The following is a 16,166-nucleotide window of genomic DNA, read 5'->3' as shown; positions in this document are numbered from 1 at the left end:
TTTGGAGTCAGAGGTCATGGGTTCAAATCCCAGCTCCTCCAACTGCCAGCTGTGTGACTTTGGGCAAGTCACTTCTCTGGGCCTCAGTTACCTCATCTGGAAAATGGGGATGAAGACTGTGAGCCCCCCGGTGGGACAACCTGATCACCTTGTAACCACCCCAGTGCTTAGAACGGTGCTTTGCACATAATAAACGCTTAATAAATGCCATCATTATTATTATTATTATTATGTGCGGCAGGGACTGTGTCCAACTGATTAAGTTGTAGTCATTTATTCATTCAATTGTATTGAGCGCTTACTGTGTGCAGAGCACTGTACTAAGCGCTTGGGAAGTACAAGTTGGCAACATATAAGGTCTGTGAGCCCACTGTTGGGTAGGGACTGTCTCTATATGTTGCCAATTTGTACTTCCCAAGCGCTTAGTACAGTGCTCTGCACATAGTAAGCGCTCAATAAATGCGATTGATGATGATGATGATGATGATCTATCCCAGAGCTTAGAACAGTGCTTGGCACATAGTAAGCGCTTAACAAATACCATCATCATCATTATTATTATTATTATTATTACCCCACTGTTTAGAACAGTATTTGGCACACAGTAAGCGCTGAACAAGCTGAACAAGAACAGTCTTCTAGACTGTGAGCCCACTGTTCGTATTATTAAAGGGAGCAAGTGAGGGAGTGGGAGAAAAGGATGTGGAGGACGAAGGGGCGAGGGTCAGGTCAGGGCCTCCGGGCCCCTCCATCGCCTTCCTCTTCTCCCTCCTCCTCTTCCTCCTCATCCTCCGGGGCCGTCCATCCCGTCGGGCCGCCCGGTAACACCCCCGGAGGGGCGAGGGTCAGGTCAGGGCCTCCCGGCCCCTCTGCCGGCTTCATTCATTCATTCAATCGTATTTATTGAGCGCTTACTGTGTGCAGAGCACTGTACTAAGCGCTTGGGAAGTGCAAGTGGGCAACCTATAGAAACGGTCCCTACCCAACAACAGTGGGCTCACAGTCTAGAAAGAGGCTTCCTCTTCTCCCTCCTCCCTGTCCTCCGGGGTCGTCCGTCCCGTCAGCCGGGGGCAGAAGTCGGGGCCCAGGAGGTCAATCAATCAATCAATCAATCGTATTTACTGAGCACTTACTGTGTGCAGAGCACTGTACTAAGCGCTTGGGAAGTACAAGTGGGCACCATATAGAGACGGTCCCTACCCAACAACAGCGGGCTCACAGTCCAGAAAGAGGCTTCCTCTTCTCCCTCCTCCTCGTCCTCCGGGTCGTCCGTTCTTTCGGCCGGGGCAGAAGTCGGGGCCCGGGAGGTCAATCAATCAATCAATCATATTTATTGAGCGCTCACTGTGTGCAGAGCACTGGACTAAGCGCTTGGGAAGTGCAAGTGGGCACCATATAGAGACGGTCCCTACCCAACAACAGCGGGCTCACAGTCTAGAAAGAGGCTTCCTCTTCTCCCACCTCCTCGTCCTCTGGGGTCGTCCGTCCCGTCGGCCGGGGCTGAAGTCGGGGCCCGGAAGGTCAATCAATCAATCGTATTTATTGAGCGCTTACTGTGTGCAGAGCACTGTACTAAGCGCTTGGGAAGTACAAGTGAGCACCATATAGAGACGGTCCCTACCCATCAACAGCGGGCTCACAGTCTAGAAAGAGGCTCCCTCTTCTCCCTCCTCCTCGTCCTCCGGGGTCGTCCGTCCCGTCGGCCGGGGCAGAAGTCGGGGCCCGGGAGGTCAATCAATCAATCGTATTTATTGAGCGCTTACTGTGTGCAGAGCACTGTACTAAGCGCTTGGGAAGTACAAGTGAGCACCATATAGAGACGGTCCCTACCCAACAACAGCAGGCTCACAGTCTAGAAAGAGGCTCCCTCTTCTCCCTCCTCCTCGTCCCCCGGGGTCGTCCGTCCCGTCGGCCGGGGCAGAATTCAGGGCCCGGGAGGTCAATCAATCAATCAATCAATCAATCAATTGTATTTACTGAGCGCTTACTGTGTGCAGAGCACTGTACTAAGCGCTTGGGAAGTCCAAGTTGGCAACATCTAGAGACGGTCCCTATCCAACAGCGGGCTCACAGGCTAGAAGGGGGAGACAGGGAACAAAACCAAGCATCTTAACAAAATAAAATAAGTAGAATAGATATGTTCAAGTAAAATAAATAGAGCAATAAATCCGTACAAACGTATATACAGGTGCTGTGGGGAAGGGAAGGAGGTAAGATGGGGGGATGGAGAGGAAGGAGGAGGCTCAGTCTGGGAGCGCCGCGACCGGGAGAGGGACGGCGATGGTCCGGGATTGCCGGGCGGGAGGGAACCCCGGAGGGGTCCAGGCCCCGCTCCTCCCTCCGCCCCCGCCTCTCTGTGCCCCTTTTTGGCCCGCGCAGATGCCCCTGGAGATCACCCGAAGCTTCATCCAGAACCAGGACGGGTCGTACGAGCTGTTCCGCTGCCCCAAGGTGGAGGTGGAGAGCGTGGTGGACGCCTACGGGCACCAGGAGAGGCAGCCCACCTTGCGCCCGCTGCAGATGAAGACTTTCCTCAAAGTCGGTGAGCACCGGCCGCCCGCTGGGCCCCGGCGGCGGGAGGGCCAGGGGGTGGCGAAGGGAGAGGCGGCCGAACGTCGGGGTCCCCGGGCTTCGGAGTCCGAGGTCGTGGGTTCAAATCCCGGCTCCGCCACTTGTCAGCCGTGTGACTTTGGGCCAGTCACTTCACTTCTCTGGGCCTCAGTTCCCTCATCTGGAAAATGAGGATGAAGACTGTGAGCCCCACCCCCGTGGGACAACCTCATCACCTTGAAACGTCCCCAGCGCTTAGAACAGTGCTTTGCGCAGAGTAAGCGCTTAATAAATGCCATCATTATTATTATTATTGGACCCCACCGGCCCTGGGCACCACCTCCACGGGGACCATCGATTGATCCATGGTATCGACTGAGCGCTAAATTCATTCATTCAGTCATATTTATTGAGCACTTACTGCGTGCAGAGCACTGGACTAAGCCCTTGGGAAGTACAAGTCGGCAACATATAAAGACGGTCCCTACCCAACAACGGGTTCACAGTCTAGAAGGGGGAGATGGACAACAAAAACAAAACATGTAGACAGGTGTCAAAGTTGTCAGAACAAATAATAATAATGATAATGATGGCATTTATTAAGCGCTTACTATGTGCCAAGCACTGTTTTAAGCACTACGGTAGATACAAGGTAATCAGGTTGTCCCACGTGGGGCTCACAGTCTTCATCCGCATTGTACAGATGAGGTCACTGAGGCACAGAGAAGTGAAGTGACTTGCCCAAAGTCACACAGCTGATCAGTGGCGGAGCCGGGATTAGAACCCACGACCTCTGACTCCCAAGCCCGGGCTCTTTCCACTTTGCCACGCTGCTAAATAATAATGATAGCATTTATTAAGCGCTTACTATGTGCAAAGCACTGTTCTAAGCACTGGGGAGGTTAAGAGGTGATCAGGTTGTCCCACGGGGGGCTCCCAGTCTTCATCCCCAGTGTACAGATGAGGTCACTGAGGCACAGAGAATAATAATAATAACGATGGTATTTGTTAAGCGCTTACTATGTGCAAAGCACTGTTCTAAGCGCTGGGGAGGTTACAAGGTGATCAGGTTGTCCCACGTGGGGTTTACAGTCTTAATCCCCATTTTACAGAGGAGGTAACTGAGGCACAGAGAAGTCAAGTGACTTGCCCAAAGTCACACAGCTGATCGGTGGCGGAGCCGGGATTAGAACCTACGACCTCTGACTCCCAAGCCCGGGCTCGTTCCACTTTGCAGCACTGCTAAATAATAATGATAGCATTTATTAAGTGCTTACTATGTGTAAAGCACTGTTCTAAGCACTGGGGAGGTGAAGAGGTGATCAGGTTGTCCCATGGGGGGCTCACAGTCTTCATCCCCATTTTACAGATGAGGTCACTGAGGCACAAAGAAGTGAAGTGACTTGCCCAAAGTCACACAGATGATCAGTGGCGGAGCCGGGATTAGAACCTAAAACCTCTGACTCCCAAGCCCGGGCTCTTTCCACTATGCCACACTGCTAAATTCTTTCAGTCGTATTTATTGAGCGCTTACTGTGTGCAGAGCACTGTACTAAGCGCTTGGGAAGTCCAAGTTGGCAACCTAGAGAGACGGTCCCTACCCAACAGCGGGCTCATAGTCTAGAAGAAGCCAGAGAAAAGGCTCTTGCTTTGAATAATGATAATAATGACAATAATAATAATGGCATTTATGGTGCAGCGGGCTCACAGTCTAGAAGAAGCCAGAGAAAAGGCTCTTGCTTTGAATAATGATAATAATGACAATAATAATAATAATAATAGCATTTATGGCACAGTGGGCTCACAGTCTAGAAGGGGGAGACAGACAACAAAACAAAACATATTAACGAAATAAAATAAATAGAATAAATGTGTACAAATAAAATAAATAAATAATTAGAGGAATAGTAAATACATCAGACACATTTCATCTGTTTGCAAGAGGTTCCCTTCTATGACACTCACACCCACAGATATGCTCTCACTAATGACACGGTGAGCATGAGAAATTGTGTGACTAGAGCAAGCCCATCCAAGGGCAAGCAGAATAAAACCAGTGCAGAAGGAAAATAGTTTCCACAAACTATTGCAAGGCTGGTGTGAAGTTGGAAATGTCCCATGACTGGATCTATTATTTCACTGGAAGCTAGACTGAGCCAGTCATTTAAATGAGCTTTGCACATAGTAAGCGCTTAATAAGTGCCATTTAAAAAATGTCTACAACTCATTTGCTTTGTCATTTTACGGATTGGTCAGAAACAAGATCTTTGTGTTTGTAACCTGCCTTAATACAGGAAAATTCTATCCTACTTATTTTATTTTGTTGGTATGTTTGGTTCTGTTCTCTGTCTCCCCCTTTTAGACTGTGAGCCCACTGTTGGGTAGGGACTGTCTCTATGTGATGCCAATTTGTACTTCCCAAGCGCTTAGTACAGTGCTCTGCACATAGTAAGCGCTCAATAAATACGATTGATTGATTGATTGATCAATAAATAGAGTAATGATAAATAAATAGAGTCGGCGACATAGAGCGACAGTCCCTACCCAGCAACAGGCTCACAAGTGCTGGACTGAGCACTTGGGAGAGGAAAATAGGACGATATAACAGATACATTCCCCGCCCATAACGAGCTTACCATCTAGAGGGGGAGACAGACGTGAATAGAAATAAATAATCCACCCCCCTAGACTTGTCAGTCAGTCAGTCGTATTTATTGAGCGCTTACTGTGTGCAGAGCACTGGACTAAGCGCTTGGGAGAGGACAGTAGAACAAGGTAACGGACACATTAATAATAATAATAATAATAATGACAGTATTTGTTGGGTGCTTAGGCTCTGTTCTGAGTGCTGGGGTAGATACAAGGTGAGCAGGTTGTCCCACTTGGGGCTCCCAGTCTTCACCCCCATTTTCCGGATGAGGGAACTGAGGCTCAGAGAAGTGAAGTGACTTGCCCAAGGTCACGCAGCAGACAGGCAGCAGAGCTGGGATTAGAACCCACGACCTCTGACTCCGAAGCCCGGGCTCCTGCCCACGACAAGCTTACGGTCCGGAGGGGGAGGCAGACGTGAATCGAAATAAATAATCCCACCTCTTAGGGTCAGCCAGTAGGTCAGTCGTATTTATTGAGCGCTTCCTGTGTGCCGAGCACCGTACCGTGCGCTCAGGAGAGGCCAGTAGAACAGTATAACAGGCACATTCCCTGCCCACGACAAGCTTCCAGTCTGGAGGGGGAGACAGCTATTAACTGCAAACTCGTTGTGGGCAGGGAATGTCACTGCTTATTGTTACATTGTACTTTCCCAAGCACTTACCAGCTGAATGACTTTGGGCAAGTCACTTCACTTTTCTCTGTGCCTCAGTTCCCTCCTCTGGAAAATGGGGATGAAGACTGTGAGCCCCATGTGGGACCACCTGATCAATCAATCAATCAATCAATCGTATTTATTGAGCGCTTACTATGTGCAGAGCACTGTACTAAGCGCTTGGGAAGTACAGATTGGCAACACATAGAGACAGTCCCTACCCAACAGTGGGCTCACGGTCTAAAAGGGGGAGACAGAGAACAGAACCAAACATACCAACAAAATAAAATAAATAGGATAGAAATGTACAAGTAAAATAAATAAATAAATAAATAGAGTAATAAATATGTACAACCATATATCCATATATACAGGTGCTGTGGGGAAGGGAAGGAGGTAAGATGGTGGGATGGAGAGGGGGACGAGGGGGAGAGGAAGGAAGGGGCTCAGTCTGGGAAGGCCTCCTGGAGGAGGTGAGCTCTCAGCAGGGCCTTGAAGGGAGGAAGAGAGCTAGCGCGGCGGATGGGCAGAGGGATTGGGGGCATTCCGGGCCCGGGGGATGACGTGGGCCGGGGGTCGATGGTGGGACGGGCGAGAGCGAGGTACGGTGAGGAGATTAGCGGTGGAGGAGGGGAGTGTGCGGGCTGGGCAGTAGAAGGAGAGAAGGGAGGTGAGGTAGGAGGGGGCCAGGGGATGGACAGCCTTGAAGCCCAGGGTGAGGAGTTTCTGCCTGATGTGCAGATTGATTGGTAGCCATTGGAGGTTTTTGAGGAGGGGAGTAATATGCCCAGAGCGTTTCTGGACAAAGATAATCCGGGCAGCAGCATGAAGTATGGATTGAAGTGGAGAGAGACACGAGGATGGGAGATCAGAGAGAAGGCTGGTGCAGTAGTCCAGACGGGATAGGATGAGAGCTTGAATGAGCACGGTAGCGGTTTGGATGGAGAGGAAAGGGCGGATCTTGGCAATGTTGCGGAGCTGAGACCGGCAGGTTTTGGTGACGGCTTGGATGTGAGGGGTGAATGAGAGAGCGGAGTCGAGGATGACACCAAGGTTGCGGGCTTGTGAGACGGGAAGGATGGTAGTGCCGTCAACAGAGATGGGAAAGTCAGGGAGAGGACAAGGTTTGGGAGGGAAGACAAGGAGCTCGGTCTTCGACATGTTGAGCTTTAGGTGGCGGGCGGACATCCAGATGGAGATGTCCCGAAGGCAGGAGGAGATGCGAGCCTGGAGGGAGGGGGAGAGAGCAGGGCCAGAGATGGAGATCTGGGTGTCATCAGCGTAGAGATGATAGTTGAAGCCGTGGGAGCGAATGAGGTCACCAAGGGACTGAGTGTAGATTGAGAACAGAAGGGGACCAAGCACTGAACCCTGGGGAACCCCCACAGTAAGAGGATGGGAGGGGGAGGAGGAGCCTGCAAAAGAGACTGAGAAAGAACGACCGGAGAGATAAGAGGAGAACCAGGAGAGGACGGAGTCTGTGAAGCCAAGGTCAGATAGTGTGTTGAGGAGAAGGGGGTGGTCCACAGTGTCAAAGGCAGCTGAGAGGTCGAGGAGGATTAGGACAGAGTAGGAGCCGTTGGATCTGGCAAGCAGGAGGTCATTGGTGACCTTTGAGAGGGCAGTTTCCGTGGAATGAAGGGGACGGAAGCCAGACTGGAGGGGGTCGAGGAGACAGTTGTTGTTGAGGAATTCGAAGCAGCGCGTGTAGACAACTCGTTCAAGGAGTTTGGAAAGGAATGGTAGGAGGGATATGGGACAATAACTAGAAGGTGAGGTGGGGTCAAGAGAGGGTTTTTTTAGGATGGGAGAGACATGGGCATGTTTGAAGGCAGAGGGGAAGGAACCAGTGGAGAGTGAGCGGTTGAAGATGGAAGTTAAGGAGGGGAGAAGGGATGGAGCGAGAGATTTCATAAGATGAGAGGGAATGGGGTCAGAAGCACAGGTGGCCGGAGTAGCACTTGAGAGGAGGGAGGAGAGTTCCACTGAGGATACCGCTGGGAAGGATGGGAGAGTAGCAGAGAGTGTTGAGAGCCGGGGGGTTGGAGAAAGGGGGGAAGAGACTTTGGGGAGGTCGGACCTGATGGATTGAATTTTGTTAATGAAGTAGGAGGCCAGATCGTTGGGGGTGAGGGAAGGAGGAGGGGGAGGAACCGGGGGCCTGAGAAGGGAGTTGAATGTACGGAAGAGCTGGCGGGGGTGATGGGCATGGGTGTCAATAAGGGAGGAGAAATAGTTTTGTCTGGCAGAAGAGAGGGCTGAGTTAAGGCAGGAAAGGATAAACTTGAAGTGAATGAGGTTGGCGTGGTGTTTAGACTTTCGCCAGCAGCGTTCGGCAGCTCGAGCATAAGAGCGAAGGAGGCGGACAGTGGCAGTGATCCAGGGCTGTGGGTTAGTGGTGCGAGAGCGGCGAAGGGAAAGGGGAGCGAGCGAGTCTAGCTGAGTAGAGAGGGTAGAGTTGAGAGCAGTAATCTGATCATCAAGACTGGGTAGAGAGGAGAGGGCGGCGAGGTGGGGTGTGAGGCGCTCCGAAAGATGGGTGGGGTCCAGAGAGCGGAGATCACCTGTGATCACCTGTGATCACCTGTGATCACCTTGTATGTACCCCAGCTCTTAGAACAGTGCTTGGCACACAGTAAGTGCTTCACAAATAATAATAATAAGAAGAATAAGAATAATAATGATAATAATGGCATTTATTAAGCGCTTACTATGTGCAAAGCACTGTTCTAAGCGCTGGGGTAGATACAAGGTAATCAAGTTGTCCCACGTGGGGCTTACAGACTTAATCCCCACTTTACAGATGAGGCAACTGAGGCCCAGAGAAGTTAAGTGACTAGCCCAAAGTCACCCAGCTGACAAGTGGCGGAGCCAGGATTTGAATCCAAATGCCAACATTATTATTATTATTATTATTATTATTGTTATTGTTATTATTATTATTATTATTACCCCAGCACTTAGAACAGTGCTTGGCATATGGTGTGAGAAGCAGCACGGCTCAGGGGAAAGAGCCCGGGTTTTGGAGTCGGAGGTCATGGGTTCAAATCCCGGCTCCGCCTCGTGTCAGCTGTGTGACTTTGAGTAAGTCACTTCACTTCTCTGTGCCTCAATGACCTCATCTGGTAAATGGGGATTAAGACTGTGAGCCCCCCTGTGGGGCAACCTGATCACCTTGTAACCTCCCCAGCAGTTAGAACGGTGCTTTGCACATAGTAAGCGCTGAATAAATGCCATTATTATTATTATTATTATTATTATTATTATGCAGTAAGCGCTTCACAAATACCAGCATTATTATTATTATTATTATTATTATTATTATTATTATTATTATTACCCCAGGACTTAGAACAGTGCTTGGCCCATAGTAAGCACTTAATACCATTATCATTCTTATTGTTAATAATAATGATGATAAATACGGTTGAATGAAATAACCCAACCCCTTAGAGTTAGTCAGTTGGTAATTCTTATTTATCGAGCACTTACTGTGTGCAGAGCACTGGACTAAGCGCTGCTCACTGTTGGGTAGGGACCGTCTCTATATGTTGCCAACTTGTACTTCCCAAGCGCTTAGCACAGTGCCCTGCACACAGTAAGCGCTCAATAAATACGATTGATTGATTGATAGAAGAACAGTATAAGAAACCTGAGCCCTGCCCACAACGGGCTGACAGCACGGAGGGGGAGACAGACGTGAATAGAATAATAATAATAATAATAATGATGATGATGATGATGATATCTGTCAAACACTTACTATGGGCTGAGCGCTGAGGGAGATCCCCCGTTATCTGGTTGTCCCACATGGGGCTCACAATCTGAAGCCAACTTGTACTTCCCAAGCGCTTAGTACAGTGGTCTGCACACAGTAAGCGCTCAATAAATACGATTGATGATGATGAAGCCCCGTTGTCCAGATGAGGTCACCGAGGCCCAGAGAAGTAAAGTGACCTGCCCCAAGTCACACAGCCGGCAGGCGGCGGAGCCCGGATCGAAACCCACCACCTTTCGTTCGCTCAGTTGTATTTACTGAGCGCTTACCGCGTGCGGAGCACCGGACTAAGCGCTAGAGAAGTGGCGTGGCTCAGCGGGGAGGGCGCCGGCTTGGGGGTCAGAGGTCATGGGTTCCAATCCCGGCTCTGCCGCCTGTCGGCCGGGCGACCTTGGGCAAGCCGCTTCACTTCTCTGGGCCTCAGTTGCCTCGTCTGTAAAATGGGGATGAATCAATCAATCGATCAGTCGTATTTATTGAGCGCCTACCGTGTGCCGAGCACCGTACTGAGCGCTTGGGAAGTCCAAGTCGGCAACATCTAGAGACGGTCCCTACCCGACGACGGCGGGCTCACCGTCTAGAAGGGGGAGATGGAGAACCAAACCAAACGTATATTAACACATTATAGTAACCTGTATATAATATATATATAGATATAGATATATATATATTTGTACATATTTGTTACTCTATTTATTTATTTATTTATTTATTTTACTTGTGCATATCTATTCTATTTATTTTATTTTGTTAATATGTTTGGTCTTGTTCTCTGTCTCCCCCTTCTAGACTGTGAGCCCGCAGTTGGGTAGGGACCGTCTCTATATGTTCCCAACTTGTACTTCCCAAGCGCTTAGTCCAGTGCTCTGCACACAGTAAGCGCTCAATAAGTACGATTGATTGATTGATTAACAAAAGAAAAGAAATAGAACAGATATATACGAGTAAAATAAATAAATAAATCAATGGAGTAATAAAGATGAAGACTGGGAGCCCCATGGGGGACAACCTGATCACCCCCAGTGCTTCGAACAGTGCTTCGCACACAGTAAGCGCTTAACAAGTACCATCGTCGTTATGATTATTCCGGGGAAGTCCAAGTCGGCCGCGTCTAGAGACGGTCCCCACCCGACGACGGGCTCACGGTCCCGAGCCCGGCTTCTTGCCACCGAGGGCCGTGGGCCCGCCGTCGGGTAGGGACCGTCCCTAGATGTTGCCGACTTGGACTTCCCAAGCGCTTAGTCCAGTGCCAAGCGCTCAATGAATCCGATTGACTGGATTTAGAGAACGGAATCAGCCCACCCCGCTAGGGTCTGTAGGCTCCATCTCCCGCCCCCAAGGAGCTTCCAGCCTAGGGTCTGCGGTCTTCCCCTCGTGTCCCCCTCCGGCCCCGAAGGCCACACGTCCCCGGACCAGAAGGAGCCGACGCCGTTCACTATCGAGTGGACCCCCGGCATCCTGCCCCGGTCCAAGATGGGCGAACTGCGGATCCAGTTCGAGTACGGCCACCACCGCAACGGCCCCCCGGCCCCGCGCCCGCCGCCGGACCAGGCCCTGGAGCTGACCCCTCTGACCGCCGTCGCCTTGCCCTGAGCCCGCTCGGACGAATGGAGGCCGCGCAGGACGACGTCCACCTCCCCTCCCGCTCCGGGGGTCCCGGGGGGGTTTGGGAGAAGCCGGGTGCATCCCGAAGCGGCGGATTCCCAATTCCGTTCTTCGGTCACGATTAAGCGAAGCCCATCGCCCCCGTCTCCGGTTTCCCTTCGGTGGGGGACTGGTGACCGCTTATTAAAAACAACAACAACGATGAGCAGAATTACGGCAGTAATTGTGGTATTTGTTGAACCCGTTGTTGGGCGGGGATTGTCTCTAGATGTTACGGAAGTGTACTTTCCAAGCGCTTCGTGCGGTGCTCTGCACGTGGTGATAATCAGCCCAATGTTGGGTAGGGACTGTCTCTATATGTTGCCACTTTGTACTTCCCAAGCGCTTAGTACAGTGCTCTGCACATAGTAAGCGCTCAATAAATATGATTGATTGATTGATAGTAATAACGATGATGGCATTTGTCTCTACACGCGGTAATAATCATAGTAATAACGATGATGGCATTGGTTAAGCGCTCGCTATGCGCAAAGCACCGTTCTGAGCGCTGGGGAGGTCACAAGGTGATCAGGTGGTCCCACGGTGGGGGGCTCCCAGTCTCCATCCCCATTTGACAGATGAGGGAACCGAGGCCCAGAGAAGTGAAACGACTGGCCCAAAGTCATCATCATCATCATCATCATCATCAATCGTATTTATTGAGCGCTTACTATGTGCAGAGCACTGGACTAAGCGCTTGGGAAGTACAAATTGGCAACATATAGAGACAGTCCCTACCCAACAGTGGGCTCACAGTCTAAAAGGGGGAGACAGAGAACAAAACCAAACATGCTAACAAAATAAAATAAATAGAATAGGTATGTACAAGTAAAATAAATAAAGTCACACAGCCGACGGTTGGCGGAGCCGGGATTTGAACCCACGGCCTCTGGCTCCAGAGCCCGTTCTCTTTTCACCGAGCCGTGCTGCTTCTCCCGTCAGCGCTCGGTGAATGCTATTGAACGAACGAATGAACGAAGACAAAAATGGATTTGTTAAGCGCTTACTATGTATCAAGCACCGTTCCGAGCGCCGGGGGAGATGCGAGCTGATCGGGTCGGGCGCAGTCCCTGGGTCCCACGTGGGGCTCACGGTCTCAATCCCCCTTTTCCAGATGAGGTAGCTGAGGCCCAGAGATGTGAAGTGACTTGCCCAAGGTCACACAGCAGACAAGTAGCAGAGCCGGGATTAGAACCCGGGACCTTCCGATGCCCAGGCCCAGGCTCCATTCCCTAGGCCGTGCTGCGCCCCTGAGCGCTGGGGTAGATTTCTGGACTGTGAGCCCGCGGTTGGGTAGGGCCCGTCTCCATCTGTTGCCAATTTGGACTTCCCAAGCGCTCAGTACAGTGCTCTGCACACACTAGGCGCTCAATAAATACGATTGAAAGAATGACTATCCCGGCTCCGCCACTCGTCTGCTGTGGGACCTTGGGTCGAATCTCTTCACTTCTCTTGACCCCAATTTCCTCATCTGTCAAAGGGGCTGAAGACTGGGAGCCCCTTGTGGGATCAATCAATCAATCATTTAATCATATTTATTGAGCGCTTCCTGTGTGCAGAGCACTGTACTAAGCGCTTGGGAAGTACAAGTTGGCAACATATAGAGACGGTCCCTACCCAACAGTGGGTTCACAGTCTAAAAGGGGGAGACAGAGAACAAAACCAAACATACTAACAAAATAAAATAAATAGAATAGAGTACAACCATATATACATATTTATTATGAGGACTGTAGCCAACCCAATTAAGTTGCTTCTACCTCAGTGCTTAGGACAGCGCTTGAACGAGAAGTGGCGTGGCTCAGTGGAAAGAGCCCGGGCTTTGGAGGCAGAGGGCATGGGTTCGAATCCCGGCCCCGCCACTTGTCAGCTGTGTGACTTTGGGCGAGTCACTCCACTTTTCTGGGCCTCAGTCCCCTCATCTGGAAAATGGGGATGAAGACTGTGAGCCCCCCGGGGGGACATCCTGATCACCTTGTAACCTCCCCAGCGCTTAGAACGGTGCTTTGCACGTAGTGAGCGCTCAATACATGCCATCATCATTATTTTTGAAACATAGAAAGTGCTTTTCAAGGACCATTAGTATTATGATCGTTATAAGCAGCGTGGCTCATTGGAAGGAGCTCGGGCTTTGGAGTCAGAGGTCATGGGTTCAAATCCTGCCTCCGCCAATTGCCAGCTGTGTGACTTTGGGCGAGTCACTTAACTTCTCTGGGCCTCAGTGACCTCATCTGGAAAATGGGGATGAAGACTGTGAGCCCCAAGTGGGGCAACCTGATCACCTTGTATCCTCCCCAGTGCTTAGAACAGTGCTTTGCACATAGTAAGCGCTTAACAAATGCCATTATTATTGAAGAAGCAGCGTGGCTCAGTGAAAAGAGCCCGGGCTTTGGAGTCAGAGGTCATGGGTTCGAATCCTGACTCCACCACATGACGGCTGTGTGACCTTGGGCAAGTCATTTAACTTCTCTGAGCCTCAGTTACCTCATCTGTAAAATGGGGATTGATTGTGAGCCCCCCGTGGGGCAACTTGATCACCTTGTATCCCCCCCAGCGCTTAGAACAGTGCTGTGCACATAGTAAGCGCTTAACAAATGCCATTATTATTATTATTATTATTGTTATTATCACCGGTCCTGTTGTGGCCTCTTTTCCTACCCCCAAATCTTGTTGACCCCCCCTGGTTAACAAGGACGAGAAAAAGCCTCTCAGCTTCAGAGCTGCTGGTCTCCGGGACAACCTGAATGCAAACTCAGAATTCTTTTAATTCAATCGTATTTATTGAGCGCTTACTGTGTGCAGAGCACTGGACTAAGCGCTTGGGAAGTCCAAATTGGCAACATCTAGAGACGGTCCCTACCCAACAGCGGGCTCGCGGTCTAGAAGAATTGACATTGGAGTCCGGCCTTCGTTCATTCATTTGTTCATTCATTCAGAGTATTTAAGGGGAACGAACCCAAGCGCATCCGTGATGCGAAAGGGAAGGAGAATTGGCGGGTGGAGAGATGAGGGCTGAGTCAGGGAAAGCTTCCTGTCAGTCATTCAGTCGTATTTATTGAGCGCTTACTGTGGGCAGAGCACTGGACTAAGCGCTTGGGAGAGGACACAGCAACAATAAGCAGACACATTCCCTGCCCGCAGTGAGTTTACAGTCTGGAGAGGGAGACAGACGGGAATAGAAATCAATAAATGGCGGAGGTGGACATAAGCGGTGAGGGGCCGGGAGGGGGGAATCAGCCAATCAATCAATCGTATTTATTGAGCGCTTACTGTGTGCACTTGGGAAGTACAGGTTGGCAACATATAGAGACAGTCCCTACCCAACAGCGGGCTCACAGTCTAAAAGGGGGAGACGGAGAACGAAACCAAACATACTAACAAAATAAAATAAATAGAATAGATATGTGCAAGTAAAATAAATAAATAAATAAATAGAGTAATAAATATATACAAACGTATATACATATATACAGGTGCTGTGGGGAAGGGAAGGAGGTAAGAGGGGAGGGATGGAGAGGGGGACGAGGGGGAGATGAGGAAAAGGGGGGTTTAGTCAGGGAAGGCCTCTCGGAGGAGACGAGCCTTCCGTAAGGCTTTGAAGGCGGGGGAGAGAGTCATCGTGTGCGGGATTTGAGGAGGGAGGACGTTCCAGGTTGGAGGCAGATCGTGGGCGAGGGGGTCGGTGGCGAGACAGGTGAGATGGAGGCCCAGGGAGAATAGTGATGGCATTTATTAAGCGTTTACTATGTGCAAAGCACTGTTCTAAGTGCTGGGGAGGTTACAAGGTGATCAGGTTGTCCCACGGGGGGCTCACAGTCTTCATCCCCATTTTACAGATAAGGTCACTGAGGCCCAGAGAAGTGAAGTGATTTGCCCAAAGTCACCCAGCTGAAAAGTGGCAGAGCTGGGATTTGAACCCCTGACCTCTGACTCCAAAGGCCGGGCTCTTTTCACTGAGCCACGCTGCTTCTTCAATAATGATGGCATTTGTTAAGTGCTTACTATGTGCAAAGCACTGTTCTAAGCACTGGGGAGGATACAAGGTGATCAGGTTGCGCCACTTGGGGCTCACAGTCTGAATCCCCATTTTCCAGATGAGGTCACTGAGGCCCAGAGAAGTTAAGTGACTTGCCCAAAGTCACACAGCTGGCAATTGGCGGAGGTGGGATTTGAACCCATGACCTCTGACTCCAAAGCCCGAGCTCCTTCCAATGAGCCACGCTGCTTATAATGATCATAATACTAATGGTCCTTGAAAAGCACTTCAAAGTGCAAAGCCCGGGCTCTTTCCACTGAGCCACGCTGGAGAAGGTTGGTGTTAGCAAAATGTGTGGGGTGGATTGGAGGAGGAGAGTAGTGGATTGGAGGAGGAATAAGAATACCATTATTATTATTATTATTATTATTATTATTATTATTATTAGTGAGTTGAGGTAGGAGGGTCAAGGTGACAGCGCATTGATGGTGAGGAGTTTCTGTTGGATGCGGAGGTGGATGGGCAACCACCGGACTTTCTTGAGGAGTGGAGAATCCTGGCCTGAACGGTTTTGTAATAGTAATAATAATAATGATGGCATTTATTAAGCACCTACTATGTGCCAAGCACTGTTCTAAGCACTGGGGAGGTTACAAGGTGATCAGGTTGCCCCACGGGGGGCTCACAGTCTTCATCCCCATTTTCCAGATGAGGGAACTGAGAGGCCCAGAGAAGTGAAGCGACTTGCCCAGAGTCACACAGTTGACAATTGGCGGAGCCGGGATTTGAACCCAAGACGTCTGACTCCAAAACCCGGGCTCTTTCCACTGATCCACGCTGCTTCTCAAAATGATGCGGGCAGCAGTGAAGGATGGACCGGAGTGGGGAGAGACAGGAGGACGGGAGGTCAGGGA

The 16,166-nt window shown here is 50.4% G+C and overlaps 1 protein-coding gene across 2 annotated transcripts in view; it reads left to right on the top strand.

Annotated features, from left to right (window-relative positions):
- C5H2orf42 (chromosome 5 C2orf42 homolog) overlaps positions 1 to 11,448 on the top strand; it is a 57,954-nt gene extending 46,506 nt beyond the window's left edge. The window contains exons 9-10 of one of the 2 annotated variants that reach the window (XM_038747164.1): positions 2,380 to 2,542; positions 11,029 to 11,448. In XM_038747164.1, the coding sequence (XP_038603092.1) occupies positions 2,380 to 2,542; positions 11,029 to 11,225 (360 nt within the window). In that variant the 3' untranslated portion in view covers positions 11,226 to 11,448. Of the gene's footprint in view, positions 1 to 2,379; positions 2,543 to 10,972 lie in introns of both variants that reach the window. The other variant, XM_038747163.1, reaches the window with a different exon arrangement.
- The last annotated feature ends 4,718 nt before the right edge of the window (positions 11,449 to 16,166 follow it).

The sequence above is a fragment of the Tachyglossus aculeatus genome, chromosome 5 (assembly GCF_015852505.1).
Source record: "Tachyglossus aculeatus isolate mTacAcu1 chromosome 5, mTacAcu1.pri, whole genome shotgun sequence".
Classification (NCBI taxonomy): Eukaryota; Metazoa; Chordata; class Mammalia; order Monotremata; family Tachyglossidae; genus Tachyglossus; species Tachyglossus aculeatus.
The sequence above is the reverse complement of the archived record's forward strand: the minus strand, read 5'-3'. Positions and strand labels throughout refer to the sequence as shown.